The 15955-nt window shown below is 37.4% G+C and overlaps 1 protein-coding gene across 3 annotated transcripts in view; it reads right to left on the reverse strand.

Moving 5' to 3' along the window:
- l1cama (L1 cell adhesion molecule, paralog a) overlaps positions 1 to 15955 on the reverse strand; it is a 60325-nt gene that overhangs the window by 12750 nt on the left and 31620 nt on the right. For 2 of the 3 annotated variants that reach the window (XM_053483441.1, XM_053483439.1), the window contains exons 2-13: positions 14992 to 15378; positions 9741 to 9755; positions 8539 to 8641; positions 7920 to 8107; positions 6198 to 6323; positions 5909 to 6079; positions 4219 to 4330; positions 3941 to 4125; positions 2538 to 2669; positions 1711 to 1854; positions 1486 to 1597; positions 34 to 194 (exon numbers count right to left, since the gene is read on the reverse strand). In XM_053483441.1, the coding sequence (XP_053339416.1) occupies positions 34 to 194; positions 1486 to 1597; positions 1711 to 1854; positions 2538 to 2669; positions 3941 to 4125; positions 4219 to 4330; positions 5909 to 6079; positions 6198 to 6323; positions 7920 to 8107; positions 8539 to 8641; positions 9741 to 9755; positions 14992 to 15127 (1585 nt within the window). In that variant the 5' untranslated portion in view covers positions 15128 to 15378. The remainder of the gene's footprint in view (positions 1 to 33; positions 195 to 1485; positions 1598 to 1710; positions 1855 to 2537; positions 2670 to 3940; positions 4126 to 4218; positions 4331 to 5908; positions 6080 to 6197; positions 6324 to 7919; positions 8108 to 8538; positions 8642 to 9740; positions 9756 to 14991; positions 15379 to 15955) is intronic. The other variant, XM_053483442.1, reaches the window with a different exon arrangement.

Consider the following 15955-nt stretch of genomic DNA (forward strand, 5'->3'; position numbering starts at 1 on the left):
TAAAGTGTGCATATGTTTCTGCCAGATACTCACTGAGGACTTCCAGCTCGGCAGTGATGGCGAGTTTGTCTTCACCCACTGAGCAGGTGTAGATGCCTGTATCGTTTTGGAAAACATTGCTAATCTCCAGAGTACCATTGATTAGCTGATTCAGCCTGGAGTTGGACATCACAGAGTCCCAGGTTTCACCCTCCCTGAGAACACACAAACACACACTCACTCCATCACACACTCACTCCACTGCATACACTGCTAATTAAAAAAATATCTGACACATTTTTCTGCCATAACTTGCTGTGAATCTGAGTCTGTGAGCTGTGAGTATGCAGAAACTCAATCATCACTCAAAAAAAAAAAACTTTTTGCTTTTAATTCCGTTTCCTAAATTTAACTTTCACATTTACTTCTAATTCTGGCCTAAGAAATGTCCCCCTGAAATCCCTCTTTTATCAACAAAAGATTCACCCTAAAGACACACTACTATGTCATTAGAGAAAACACCAGTTATTCCTCTTATTAAAACTATTTTATATGAATTTTTTTTTTTTTATTTTAATTTTAGCCTGGTAATTTTTCTATGAGAGGTGATCAAGTCCAACCGAAACTTTTGATTGTGCAGAATAAGAAAGAAAACACAGATATGGGAGTTAAAATCTTTATTTCTTGATATAATCCCCTGTTACACTAATACACCCATCCCAGTGGTTCACTAGTGCTTGGATACTATAAAGGTACAAAGTTTCCTCAGTACACCGGAGCCGTGATCCTACAGCCTGAATCACATCTGAAAGGCTGGCCTCCCAGGAACCCCTTTAAACGGCAAAACATTTAAAAAATCACTTAGCGAAAAAGATGAAGACTGTAAGGGGGATGTAGCAATACCGTCCAAAAGAGGTCCAGTAATATGCCAGCTGTGTTGGTGAATGATCCTGTGTCTCTTCCACAAGTTGGAAACAAGTTATCCAATAATTTTCAAAAATCAGGTATTCTACAGTACATGTTGAATGTTCATGAGAACTACTGCAGTAGACTCTGAGCCACCTTGGCCGGGATCGATCAGAGGATCAGAGACTTACGGCTTTCTTTAAAATGTTTAAAATGGCATCATATAAAATGTTTTACTCTGGCTAAGAGTTTAAGATCATACCTTCATTACCAGTTTAACTTTTTGGGAATTATTTATAATCTAGATATACTGTTGATCTGGCTATGTGTTAGAAAATATATTCAATATAAAAATGTTCAGCTAAACATATTGTAGGTTAGGAAATAATATCAGCAATAAACATTTAGGAGAGACTGTTATTACTCACATAGTTATGCTTTTATCATGAAAGATCATTAATAATGAATCATTTACACATTTACAAGAAACATTACCCATGATAATCGCTGAACGTGACCTATCACACTGTCATATCGCCAATCTACAGTGTAATACCCCCATGTATGATTAAGCACATTAGCCCCATAACCGCGCCTCACCATGTGATTTTCGGACGAGGCGAACCAAAGGTCAGGCACTGCAACTTGGCCGTCATTCCCTCTGTCACTCTGTACAACAATGAATCCTCTGTCAGGATCTGTGGAGGAAGCACTGAAACAGCAACACACTCCCGTTCCATTACTCACATTATTATAAATCTTTTTTTTTTTTTTTTTTTTTTTTAAAAGCAGGATTAATGTATGAAGAAACCGAAGTGCCCTGACCAGTGACGAAGACGTGGGTGTTGATGAGGATTGTTCCGTGTTTGTTAGAAGCCTTGCACTGGTACACTGCAGTGTCAATGATCTTCACGTCCTTCAGGATGAGAGTCCCTCCTTTCACTGTACGCCGTGGGTCCGGGTCTATATCTACACCCAGGGGTAAATTGTTAGAGGTTATAACAGACATGTTAGGATTTACTAGAGATTTGCCTCTTTAGATCTAAATTGGTCCCAAAAAGCTGTTATGCTGGTCCATTTTTTAAATCAATTTGGGAGCTTTGTCACTTTGAAAGCATCGTGGAGAATGTCAAGTGCGTTTATGAGATCCCACAATACACTGCTTTCCAAACAGTGCACCCAAGAGAGTGCCGAGCAATGCATAACTTTCCTGTTTATAGAGAGTGCAGCACACATTATGTTCCCCAAAAATGATTTGAGCCCCCATTTCTTCTCTTTATTTCCATATTAACAACTATAATAAATTGTTTCAGTGTTTCAAGTGGGGAAAAAAAAGCAATTTTAAACATCAAACACATTTTATTTTGGTACAATGTGAAAACTGCATGCATTAACAAAGAAAACATGTACAAAATGTTCTGTTCTGTATCAGTTGCCAATATTTCTTGATTTCCAAATTAAACAAAATAAATCTAAACAAACCTAAAAAAAAAAAAAAATGGAATTATCCCAATTTGCTGTCAAACTGTTAATATATACTATATACAGTATAGTCCCAAACTGCATGCTCTTGTCTTCAGTTATTGATTTTATTGCATGATTAATGATTGAGTGCATGCATCAGTTTCAGGTGTGTATCACAGTGCAGGTACCTGAGAGAGGGTTTCCATTCATACTCCAGGTGACCTCTGGGGTTGGGATCCCATCTGCCTGACATTCCAATTTGACTGTCTCCCCCGGGGCGTAAAGTTCACTCTCCGGTTCCTTTATCCAGTACGGAGCAGCTAGAGTAACACAAACATACAGTATGTGTACAGTATATGGAAATACACAATGCTAAATATTACACCTTAGAGTCATGCCAGCAAAAATCTGCACCTCCCAAAACCAGTACATAGGCAGTGTCTCTACTGTCAATGTAGTGCACATCGTTACGTACACTTAAAAAGAAACTGAACACTGTACTATATAAACTGTTATAACAGTTCTCCAACACTTTTTCCATGATCAAATTTGCGGGCTGACTTATTTATTGTGGCAAAACTATCCATTGTGGAGTTATAGTTTTTTGAAAAATCGCAAAAAAATCATACTTATACTGCGTAAACCCGAACAATTTTGACATAATATGTGGCATTTGTGCTTTTTAACACCCTTGTGTCTTAAAGAAAACATGCACAAAATTTTCTCTTATCAGTTGGAAATACTTTGTGCTTCAAAAAAAAAAAAAAAAATTAAAAACAACTTCTCAAGTCTCAAAACTGCAGTTATTTTATTTATCATCATATTCACTATCCATCTGTCTAGGAACCTCTGTAGTCCAACTAGGGGCTATTATTTTATTTATTCCCATTTCTACCTCTGTTCAACATTCACACAGTATGGATAGTTTGGAAACATCAATCAGCATATCTTTGGACTGTTGGAGGAAACTGGAGCACCCCCACCAAGCACAGGGGAAACATGCAAACCCTTGATGCACATGGACTCAATGCAGAAATCGAACCCGGGACCAGGAGGTGCAAGACGACAATCCTAACCACTAAGCCATCCTGCAGTCAACATATAATCTGCATGCTCTTGTTCTCAGTTGATTTTGGTTATTGTGCAACTGCTCTTCCATGACTTTTATCTCACACAAAAAAAAAAAAAAAAAAAAAAAAAAAAAAAAAAATTTAAGTGCTTGATTTTTGTTCTGACTCAATGACAGCTAATAATAAATCTTCATTTTCTGCTTATGTTTTCAGCAAGGTGCAAAGGACTGATTTAATAGGAAACATCCAGTCTTATTTATGTGAAAAAATGCCCTCCCATTACTGTGAAAGGTATTAGCAAGCTAATAAATATTCATGAACATTAGGCAGTCTATTTTATGAATATTTATGACGAGCTGCTGGTCTCAGGGGCAGACAACGGTCGTTATACTGCATACTGTACAGGCGTAAAATGTGTTTCATACACACGTAGACCCCAAAAATCCCTGAAAATCATTACATGTTGGACCTTGAATCTGTAGATCTAACACTAGTCTGTTTAAAGCCCGACAGAGATCTACCTTCCACGGAGACGGTATAAGTGTGTGTGATGGTGCCCTGGGAGTTGTTGGCTGTGCACTGGTACTCCCCATCATCCTGCTCGTAGATGTTGGTAAAACGCAGCAGCCGATCGAAGTTCTCTCTGGACGTACGAGACTCGGACAGCACTCCGTCCTTCCTCACCCACTGGATGGATGGAGTGGGCCTGAGGACATGACAAAAGGGGTGTGGTCAGTATGAATGCAGCATCATTATTATTATTTTTCTTTAAGTAGGCCTAAAGCATGAACCCACTCACATGCCCTGGACGATACACTCCAGTTCGAGGGGTTGGCCTCTCAGGACCAAATATGAGCTGTGAGAGCCTGTAGGTCTCATCATCTGTGGCCGTCTGTTTCGAAGGGTGTTAGCTTCAGGCGAAGGGAAAGTGACAAAAACATGAGAACGTATACATTATCAGACAAAAACACAACAAAATAACAAGCTTTGAAGAAGCTACACAAGAGCTTGGAAAAGCCAAACAGTTCAACACGATGTATCTTCATTCTACAGTGTTAAATTTACACCGGGATATGTGTTCACTTCTTTCTTTCCTCCTGCCCAACTGTGTGTGGCTCTTCTAGAAAGACTGGGTTATTACAGGTCAGTAAGCACTTTATCCTGTCTCAGGGCCATAATGGATCTGGAGCTTATCTTTAGGTATGAGGTAGGAATACCACTGGGCAGGAATGCCAGTTCGATTCAGACTTCTACTATTGAAACAGTACACTTTTACTTAGAAAATAGTAATCGCTAACTAATTAATCACTGTGCATATCCTGTACAGGGTCAAGTTGGATCCAAATCCTAATCCTGAGAATGCAGTGCATAAGATAGGAACACACCCTGCATGGGGCACCAATCCATATCACAGCATGATTGATCACAGCACTGTTGACAGTGCAATAGCTATTTGGTATTTCAGTGGTTAAGGCATTGGACTACTGGTTAGAATGTCCCAGGCTCAATCCCCACCACCACCAAGTTTTTACTGTTGGGCCCTCAAGCAAAGGCCCTTAACCCTCAACTCATCAGCTCAGATAATTTCTGAATGTTTTATTATAATGAAATAAAAATGTGTATTGTTCTGGATAAAGGTGTATGAATGCTGTAAATATATACAGTGGAACCTCAGTTCACGAATGCACCCAAGTACGAACAAATCACAAAATTTGTCCCTGTTCACAAACTCCTTCTCGGGACACGACCCAGAACCTGCCGTCCCAAACTGGCGCTATCAGCTAGACAAAGGCATGAGTGAGTCGACCAGCATCGGTTTTGCTCAGTCCACGCTCGCAGATCAAACATGGTTTTGTGCAATGTTTATATTTAGTGCTGTATTGTTTTTGTATAATTAAGGTGTTTTTATACTTTGTTTTATATTTTGTGATATAAACAAAATAGATCAAAAGTTGAATATAGTTCATAGTAACAGAGAATGGATTAATCCTATTTACACGTATTCCTAAAAAAAAAAAAAAAAAATTAATGGTTGTACGATCCAATCAGGCTACAAACAAAATTTGGGAAAAACTTTTTTTGTGAATCTAAAAATTTTTTTCGTGAATCTGTATATATATATAGTTAGCACGGTTTAGGATGGTAGGAAAACGATTTTTTCCTTTCAGGATACAGTTTTTCAAACAGCTCCATTCTAATCACTTCCCAGATTAGATGATTGCAATTTACATAGATTGGATTTTAGAACATTTTAGCAAATATAATGAGACTATAATGTGAGACTATAGTCTTACTTAAAGTTAGTATACTAGTTGTAAAGAAATTATTCAAATTACACATGCATGGAGCCTGATGGTTCCTGCTGTTTAAATATAATAAATTAAAAAGGATCGAACATCCAGCCCTGGAGCTCTGAGGCACCAACGTTGTTAAAACTAACACTATAAATTTGAAACAATAAAGAAAGCGAGCAGCGAGGCTCCACTTACATGGTGTGACCTTCAGGCTAATGGGTTCTTTGGCTACAATGATGCGAGCTCCCAGAAACTGCACGTTGCAGGTGTAATCATTTCTGCTGTCCTCAATGGTCACATGGGAGAAGTAGAGGTTTCCATCACGGCCCTGAGTCACACGCTCGCTCTGCTGGATGTGCCGAAGCCCTGCAGCAAAAAGAAACAAGGATGTAGTTTACAGAAAGAGGATGTCCAGGTGTTACTGTAGATACTGTATAGGGTGTATAGGTTTCTCCGGTCTGAACACACACTCAGGAACACTCACTCTTATCCATCCAGTGAATCAAAGGGGTCGCAGAAGTTTGTGGAGGGTTGCACTGTAAAATAACAGGATTTCCTTCTTCTACCTTCTTCTCGCCTTCTTTCTTCTCCCGCTGTATTGTGGGAGTATCTGACGAGGGAAATAAAGCCGGCATTTAGAGGCCAGGGGCAGAGGAATGGTTTGCAATATAAAAGTGAATAGCCTAAAGGGAAATTATTATTTGAACTCTTTTTTTTTCTTTTTTTATAATAATAATAATAATAATAATAATAATAATAATTATTATTATTATTATTATTATTATTATTATTATTATTATTATTATTATTATTATATGAATGCAATAGTTTAATAATATGTTATTATATATATATATGTTATAATTTAGTAATAATATTCCATATACATTTAATATATTTAAATAATATACTAATATAGATTTTTTTTATGTCTTGCCTTGCAGTGCTCTTTGAGCAGTGATAATTAAAACAAAAATATATTTTTCCCTGTTCTTCCTATGTAGTTTCTTTTATTATTATTATTATTATTATTATTATTATTATTATTATTATTATTATTATATACAATAGTAGCCTATTTAAGATGTTTTCATATAGTGAGAATGTTTATTATAAATATAATAATAATGCTGTATGAGCAGTATTAATTAAAAAAATGCTTAATAAACAGAGGTTGCAATGAAAACAGAAAGCTGACAATTTACATCATTCAAATATTCTTAAATGTATATATAAAGCCAAAGAAAACAACTAAGGAGATTTCAGATATGACAAAAAAAAAGAAATTAGAAAGAGAGCGCTGAACCTTCAACAGCATGAAAGAAATGTGATCAGAAAACCATAATGAGAATGAGAACGGAGATCATTTAAACACGTGGTGAAGTTGCATCATAAAAAAGTTCCAGTAGAAATCACATCTGTGTTTAATAATGAAAGTAAGCGTGTTTCCACACACTTACACAAACATGTTTAATCTATTCATTCTACTCCTATTAGCTTATACCTATACATCGCCTGCCTACATGCCATTTAAAGCCCTCACTATAAACATGTGATGTAACAGCCACATGCTGAACATTATCATAGACTGATCATTCCTAATCATGTAATAAAGCAGTTATTTAAGGCCGAAGCTGCACCTGCTGCATGTGGCCTACATAATGATCTCGTTAGACTGTGAGCTATTGTTAGCTCTGTGCATGCTGAGCGCTCGCACTTCCTGCACATATTAATCCCACGAAGACTCATCACCAGTGAGACGCTTCCACCGTATCGACGCAACCTGGTTGCCCAGGGAACTGTTGTCACAGAAACAAGGGGTGAGGTCAAAATGGGGCAGGATCAGAGCAGGTGGAGAGACGTAGCACGGCTACAAAAGTGTCGCTGCGATGTGAGCAAACGCCGAACAACATTGCAGTTTACTTTAAAGCGGGATTGAAGATTATTGATGTAGCTCAAAATGTCTAAAAATAAAGGCTACAATTGTTATGTAACTAGTTTTTACATAACAAGTGACTTTCCCACATCAAAGCTTTCGTGAGTCAGGTTTATGAAACTGGGTAATATTTTGTAGTGCAGTTTTAGTATTTTGGATAATGTCTTGGTTATCTGCTCTGATAGCAGGCATTGTTACGGCATTGTTAATGCAAAGGCGGATGGAAATGAAATAATCAGTACAAGGCATGCAGTAAGGACTGTGACACACCCTCGGTGATGACGTGGGCCTCGTTGGAGACGGCTGTGCCCAGATCGTTGGAGGCCAGACAGCTGTAGTTGCCGTGGAACTGGTGAATGGCTGCATCTTTAACCGTAAAACTCCCAGAATAAAAAGACGTGGTGACACCAGGGATGCTTGATGGGTCAAACGCCAATCCATCTTTAACCCATCGAAATCTGCAGAAGATCGTGGATGAATAAACAGTGGGTTAGTATTCATAAATTGTCCATAATAAGGTTTTAGTTACATAGTAATAGTTTTTTTTTTCTTTCAGTGAAATTTTCTTTATATATATATATATATATATAGTATTTACAGGAACAACATATTACCTGCTTCAGTTAAAGTCAGCTATGTGTTATAGGAAATTAATCAACACCTTTTAACCAATCAGAATAAAGCAATTAACAATAATGTGATATATTTCTGCAATAAAACTGTGTGTCTTTTTTTTTCTTTTAACTACTGTATCACACCTATCGTTTAACTGGTATTACCGAAAATGTACAGCAAACTGTCAGAAATGAGGAAATACAGTAGGTGGTTCATGGAAGGCAATTATATCCGGAAGGAAGGGAATGGGAGATGTGTTGCTATGGATACTGACGTGGGAGAGGGCTTCCCAGTCGCCTCACACTTGAGCGTGATGTCATCAGAGTTGAAGGCAATGATGGATTCAGGTTGGGCAGTAATTTGTGGGGGCGTCTTTACTAAAGACAGAGAGACATTGAGTTACAATGTGCGTGAAAGACAGCGACAGAAAGAGAGAGAGAAAGTAGAGTTAATTCAAACCCATTTCCATCTGTAGTAAATAGAGCTTGGATAATTCGGTAATAATGGAGACAATTAAGTCTAAGTGTGATGCTTTAGATGCAGCGGTAAAAAATTTTTTTCCTGTTTTTCATTTTGATCAGCAAATCAAATAAAAAAAAAAATGCAGTCCAACTTCAGTCCAACTGCCATCATTTGACCACCTGATCCATGTGACTCCCTGCTGCTCTGAAGCCACAACCCCTCTCTCACACAAGTACAGTACAAGCACAAACTCCAGTCATCTCATACACTACAACTGATCTGCAAAGACACAATTCGTTCCTAAGAAATGGGAACGTTTCCAACAATTGGAGCGTCACTTGGGTCTCTGGTGAGCTTGCTGAAGGAGCACAAAAGTAATGCATTTAGATTAGGTGAACACGATATGTTGTGCAAGTGTCTGACATTTCATGCATGAGTGGCTCACAAAGGACCGGCGATGAAAAGCCGGTGGTGTGGATGGACAGAAAATACAGAGCGGTGCATAAAAATAAATAAATTAATAAATAAATACAAAAACGAAAGAGACTCCTGGGATAGGCTTAAAGCCAATGAATAAGCAGTGTACAAGAGAGGATACGTGTCATGTTATAGGAGAGAGTGGTGTTCTGAATGTATGTGAAGTTGTTCTAGTAAGCAGTTTCTATGCTAAGATGTTGTATTTTTATTTGGCTCCAAAAGTGATTATACTGTATATAAAATACTGTATGGTCCCAAAAGACATCGAATAATATAAGGAATAATTAATAGAAGGAAAGATGAAGAGTATACAGTACGTATGATGGCGGAGGGGCAGAGACTCAGACGGCAAAGGAAGGCAGATGGTGGGAATAAAACCATGACTACAGATGGAGGGAATAAGGCCCATTATCTTGTCATTCATCACACATCCTCTGCTTTTATTCACATCAAACATTTCCTTTATCTTTTTGTATAAGGTCTACACAAAACCAGCGAGCATTAACATGAACACAAGAGTATGTTGCAGGCACTTACGTTCTTTAATGTGGTCTGTCCAGGGAGGCAGCAGGGGTAAAGGAAAGAGTCTATTACTCCAGGTTTACACACACACACACACACACAAGCCAGATACACTCTGATACAGTACATGAACACAAAGACACACACTTGGTACAGTATATTGCTGTTCGTGCATCAGTGGCTCTTTTTCCCTATCGGTACTTACACTGTATGGACAAAACTATTTGGCCAAATCTGTTTCCAAATACATAAACTTCAATATGGAGCTATAACTCCCTTTCGCAGCTATAACAGCTTCCACTTTTCTCAAGCTTTTGGACTGTTTTTATGGTAAATTCAAACCTATTCAAATAATAAATAACAGGTTCAGACAAATACTTTTGTCCGTATAGTTTATTTTAAAAATCAGTTTTCCTTACATACAAATACTGTATATAATTAAAATTAAAGTCTAATTAAAGTCTTTATAAAGGCAATTTTTTCTAGACTTTAGTGACATATTTGGTTGTGTTTTTCTCAGTACTCAAGCATCATAATGAGCATCATAATATTACTGACTTCTATATTAATTCAGCAGTGATGGAAATTATACTGTACATAGTCATGGCCTTGCATTAAAACTAGACTTGTTATGTAGTCACACTTTTTGTTTTTTTGATTACCGCACCATTGTTAACTTGTTAACAATAATTATTAGGAATCCTTTTAGTATTTTTCGCTAAGTTACTCAAGGTACTCTTTTTTTTTAACAGCAATGTCTCATTGCCTAGACCGTTTTATTCTGTATGTAGAGTCGCAGCTGGCCTGGAGCACACACAAGGCAGGGTAGACCCTGGACAGGGTGCCAATGCACCGCAAGGCACCGCAAGGCACACACACATACACTCACTACAGGAAATTTGAGGACACCAATTAGCCTAATCTGCATGTTTTTGGACTGTGGGAGGAAACCGGAGTACTCGGAGGAAGACCACCAGACACGGGGAGAACATGCAAACTCCATGCACGCAGAGACGGAAGCTGAGCCTGGCCGGGAATCAAACCTGGACCCTGGAGGCGCAAGGTGGCGGTGCCAACCACTAAGCCACCGTGCCGCCCAAAAGCAAGGCAATTTATGTTTTTAAGAACATTTCATACAACTAAAATCGGTGCTTGAAAATATTAATGTTGTGCCTTAAAGCTCCAATCTCCAATCTATGTTGTTAACAAGGTCTCAGAGCTAGAAAATGTGTGTGTGTGTGTGTGTGTGTGTGTGTGTGTGTGTGTGTGTGTGTGTGTGTGTGTGTGTGTGTGGAAGTGTGTGTGTGTGTGTGTGTGTGTGTGTGTGTGTGTGTGTGGGTGTGTGTGTGTGTGTGTGTGAGTGTGTGTATGTATGTGTGTGTGTGTGTGTGTGTGTGTGTGTGTGTGTGTGTGTGTTATTGCTTCAGCTAAAATAAAACCTCTATTTCTACTTCCAAATGTGGGCGGGGCATCTTCTTATATGAGGTCACATTCTGATAAAAAAAATCTAATTAATTTATTTAAACCCAGGCCACAAAAAATGAGGGAAAATAAGTACTTTTTTTTGGTCAAATTTTTTTTAATACACTCACACTTAAAAGAAAATGCATAAAAGGTTCCCTTTATTAATTAATCAGCAAATTTTCTCAACTTTTTTAAAAATCTTAAAAACATGATGACCTTTAAAGAGTGCAACGTTAACTGCAGATGTTAGCACTCTGTATTGTTTCCATTCTGCATTGATGAGACTGTCATCTAGGATCTACATCATCTATTCTAAATTAGAGAAAGATCCTATTTCAGGAGAAATATAATAATAATGCGTAATTGAATATGTTTACTGGCAAGCTGCAACCACTATCTAGTCCTCCTGAGTCGCACATACTGTATGCCAACACATGATTCATCTAAACACACTATCCAAATGTGCACTGAATTAATCACTTAGGAAATATCTTTCTGTTTTTTAATTACGAGTACAGGAGCTTTAAATAAAATGTAATAAAAAAATGAAAAAAAAAGTAAATACAGCTCTATGTTGATGTAGTAGGAAATAAGTCTAGGGTTATTCATAACTATCATTATTACAGCTTTGGAAGAGGAAGTCTTTTATCAATTGGTATAAGTATTGGATAAAAATAATAATTAATGGCAACCCATGTGTCATAATGTAATTTAAAGGTTTTAAAAAAAAAATTCAATTCATACGATCCAATGCTTATTTCACGTGAAATTCCAAGAAATCTGAAACAAACACAATACAAAAACCTCCTACTGTACTGTACATACATAAATACAAAACGTTCTGTTAAATCTGATTTAAACTATTGTAATAATTTATTTGTCTTGTTTTTCTGTTTTTATTGCCCATTCTTTATGTTTAATTAATTACGATTCAGAAGAAGAAGAACGAAGATCTGACCTCATCCTGCTTTAGCTGATGAAGATACAGCAGCTGAGTGAGATATAAATGTGCCAGATAGGCAAGGCTGTATTATTAGCTCCAAAAGCTGGATTTCCATACAATAGTCTTGAAAATTCGAATAGAATTTATACACACTGAAAATGAGACTTCCAAAAGCAATTGAACCCAGTCACCCTGTGTGCCAGATAAAAAATAAAAAGAAATTATGGTTATTGATTGCACTGACTATGTCTATATATATATATATATATATATATATATATATATATATATATATATATAGTATAAAAGGTCACTAAATGAAAAATCAAAAGAAGCCATGACCTTTCTATGTGACTTCTTATATGTGCCCCCATTTTTTCATCTGCTTGAATGCATCTGTGCACATGTGTGCTTGGGAAGATGCGAAGAAAAAAGTGCTATAATAGTGCAAGCCACCGCCGACAGAGATGCATGCACAGGCACAAACAAACATGTGTTCTTTCACCTTCATATCTGCTGAGCATATATCACAGTGCAAGAGAGGTCTCTTTCAATCAGTAGCACATCTGCTGGGGAAAACCCGATCAATAGCGCAATCGATGGAGCAATCATACTCAGTCTAACCCAAACATCAGCTTACCTCGATATCCAAACAAAATGGTGTCGTACCAAAACTGTTAATCGCAGGATAACGCAGCACTTTACTCCGAGTGGGTTTGGCTGGCCTTTGACGCAGCATGAGCAACTATTCAAAAAGAGATGCACTTGGCACATGACTCAGAGGAAGCACATGTTAGTCTTCTGTCTACCCATCGCATAGGGGAGAGCAGACTGGTGGATGGAAATAGGCCAGGACTAATTTAAGGGGGGGGACCAGAAACAAGAGCCGCTTTCATGCACAAATGGTGCTATGAAGGTGATAATAAGACCAGCTCAATAGTGCACTCAAACGTTATAGTGCACATAGAATTCGGTGATAAGCCGTCTCAGTGTTTGCTTTTAAGAAGCGTGGGCTTAGAGCACGCATGGCAGTTTCTGTGTCTATGTGTATCATATACACTATGCACTGGAAATACAGAGAATAATACTGGAGTGAACTGAATGACCAGAAGTCCTGCCTTGGCACTCAGGATTGGTTATTATTTCCGAGCTCTGGCGACCCAACCAATCGATGAGGAAGCAATGAATCGATGAATTCTTCTAATCGCTTTTTGTAACCGACGTTAATGCAGAAAGTGAGATTTTGTCAGGAAGCGGTTATTTTTACTTCTAAAGTAATGCATCTGTTAATTCTAGAATGAGCCCAACACTCTCACTTCAAAACACTTTTTCTTTTCTAACGTGATCCAAAAATAAAAGCCTGGCCCTGCTGATCCGTCTCAGTCTCAATCTCAATCTCACTCTCAACTGATCCTTCAGCTCATTGTTTTTGATGCACTTCAGCTTTAGTACTAATTAAGTGCAGTGTGTACATCTGATCTACTCTTTATAAAGTATATGTGGGGTAGTTAACAAAGCTTTTGTTTTGTTTTTTTACTTCAAGACTTTAAGACATCAGATGTCCAGTATGTTCATGATACAAGCTTGTTCCATTCAAAAAGATGTCTGCTTGTCTGCTCCTGGTTTAAAGGCACAACAACAAAGACCCCTGATTCTGCCTTCATTTCTTTCATACCGAACGCCAAGCTGCAATATTCCCGCGCCAACCCGGCTGTGTGAAAGAGAATAAGCAGAATGGGTTTAGGGTTTTTTGGAGCTGTAACCTGATCTTGGAAGAAAAAAAAAAAAAAAAAATTGAAACACATATTGAAACACAAACGATGAAAGAATAGTTCGCTGCAGTTTTAGTTTGGTTTCAAATGAATAAGTGAGCCAAATTAATGAATTTTTTTTATTGCTTATATATATATATATATATATATATATATATATATATATATATATATATATATATATAGACTGTATACAGTATTAAAGCACCCTCAGTACTGGGATCCTATTTGAGTTTGATATGTTACACACAGAACAGCACAAAAAAGTTTAATGGCCTCTCATGGATCAATAATACAACAGCCATAACAGTAATATTTGGGGCGATCATAGACAATGAGAGATTTCAAAACAAACATTGTTATATTCGGTGGTAAAGATTTTGGATCCCACACATGCAACACAAAAGTTTTCCTGCTTCCAGAAGAGATCAGATGTGCTAAAACATTAGTCACATTTAAATCTAGTCTCAAAACTCATCTGTTCAGCTGTGCATTTATTTAATAAGCACTGTGCTACGTCCGAACTGACTGCACTATTTTATGTTTATCTAATATCTTAAACTGTTTTATTTTTATTTTAAAATATGTTTTATATTAGTTTTAATAAATCTTTTATTTTTTTATTCAATTTTAATTAATTTAAAGTTTTGTTGCAAACTGTTTTTATTTTTTATTTTAAATGAAATTTAAAAGTTTTTGTTAAAAAGTCTTATTGCTATTATCTTTTATTTTATTTCATGATTATTTTCTTTTCTTCTATGTAAAGCACTTTGAATTACCATTGTGTATGAAATGTGCTATACAAATAAACCTTGCCTTGCCTTGTTCTAATAACATTAGCGTCCTTTAAAATGTTTTTATTATTATTATTACTATTATTATTATTATTATTTGTTGTTGTTGTTGTTGTATACAACTGAAAAACCAAGCATTTTTGATTTGTTAAGTGGATGGAGGTAAATTTCAATTTACAATAATCACAGGTGATTTATTTTTAAAGGTGCCTGAAAAATAACAAACTCTACCTTTAATTGCACACACACACACACACACACAGATCTCATGCATGACAAAATCTCATACTTACAGTTTTCTGGAATATGAATGGCAGTCTGGCCTGGCATAGCTGCGAGCACCAGAAGGAAAAGGGCGCGGAGGAGCGGGAGCGGGTGAATTAGGTGGCGCCCCCTGCTGCCAGCCTGCTGTAGTAGTGTAGTAGGCATTGCTCACTGTTCCATCAAAGCTGCACCTGCTCCCAGACTCGAATACGCTGTGAGGATAACCTCCAAACAGCACACACAATCAACACCTCGCTCTCGCCACACTCTCCGCTCCTTCTGCTTCGCAGGGCAGTTTATCCCCTCGGCTTCTCTCAGCGTCCCTCTCCTCCACCGACTCTGTTTCTTATCCCCCCCCTACTCTCGCTCCCTCTTTCTCTGTCTCTTGAAGGTCCACGCCTCCTGCTGTCTTCCAACTGGAAAAAAAAAAGACAGAGAGAGGGAAAGAATGGAAGGATGAGTGAGGGAGGTGGAGAAGGAGGGAGGAGATGTACAGTACGAGTGCCAGGAGATCTGAAAAACAATGTGGTCTGGGAGAAAGAATGAGAGACAAACAAAGAGGGAGGGAGAGGGGACGGCGCTTGCCAAAAGTCATCATTCCAAAACTCAGAGCTTGATGCATTTAATTAACTAATATTCTTATTGTCACTTGTTTTCTGTACTGCAAATTGAATCAAGCAATATATGTTCGTGTAACCAAGTATGAGTTTATTAAAAAAAAATAAAAAAAACTTAAGTGGCTTTATTAAGACTTGATTTTTTTTATTATTCAGGAGACAACTAGTAAACAAAAAATTAAAAAGTCAATATTTTAGTGCTGAAGTCTTGAGACTAATGTTTTTAAGAAGCCGCAGTAATTAGCACACCAAATTGCTCTGTTACAATGAAATTTCTGGCTAAACTGCTCCTTTAAAACACACATCCCTGTTGAACAGCTCATCATTTTAATGGAAATTAAAACTAGCGTGTATTTCGCAGTGAGCAAAAATTCAA

This window comes from Clarias gariepinus, chromosome 22 (genome assembly GCF_024256425.1).
Source record: "Clarias gariepinus isolate MV-2021 ecotype Netherlands chromosome 22, CGAR_prim_01v2, whole genome shotgun sequence".
Taxonomy (NCBI): Eukaryota; Metazoa; Chordata; class Actinopteri; order Siluriformes; family Clariidae; genus Clarias; species Clarias gariepinus.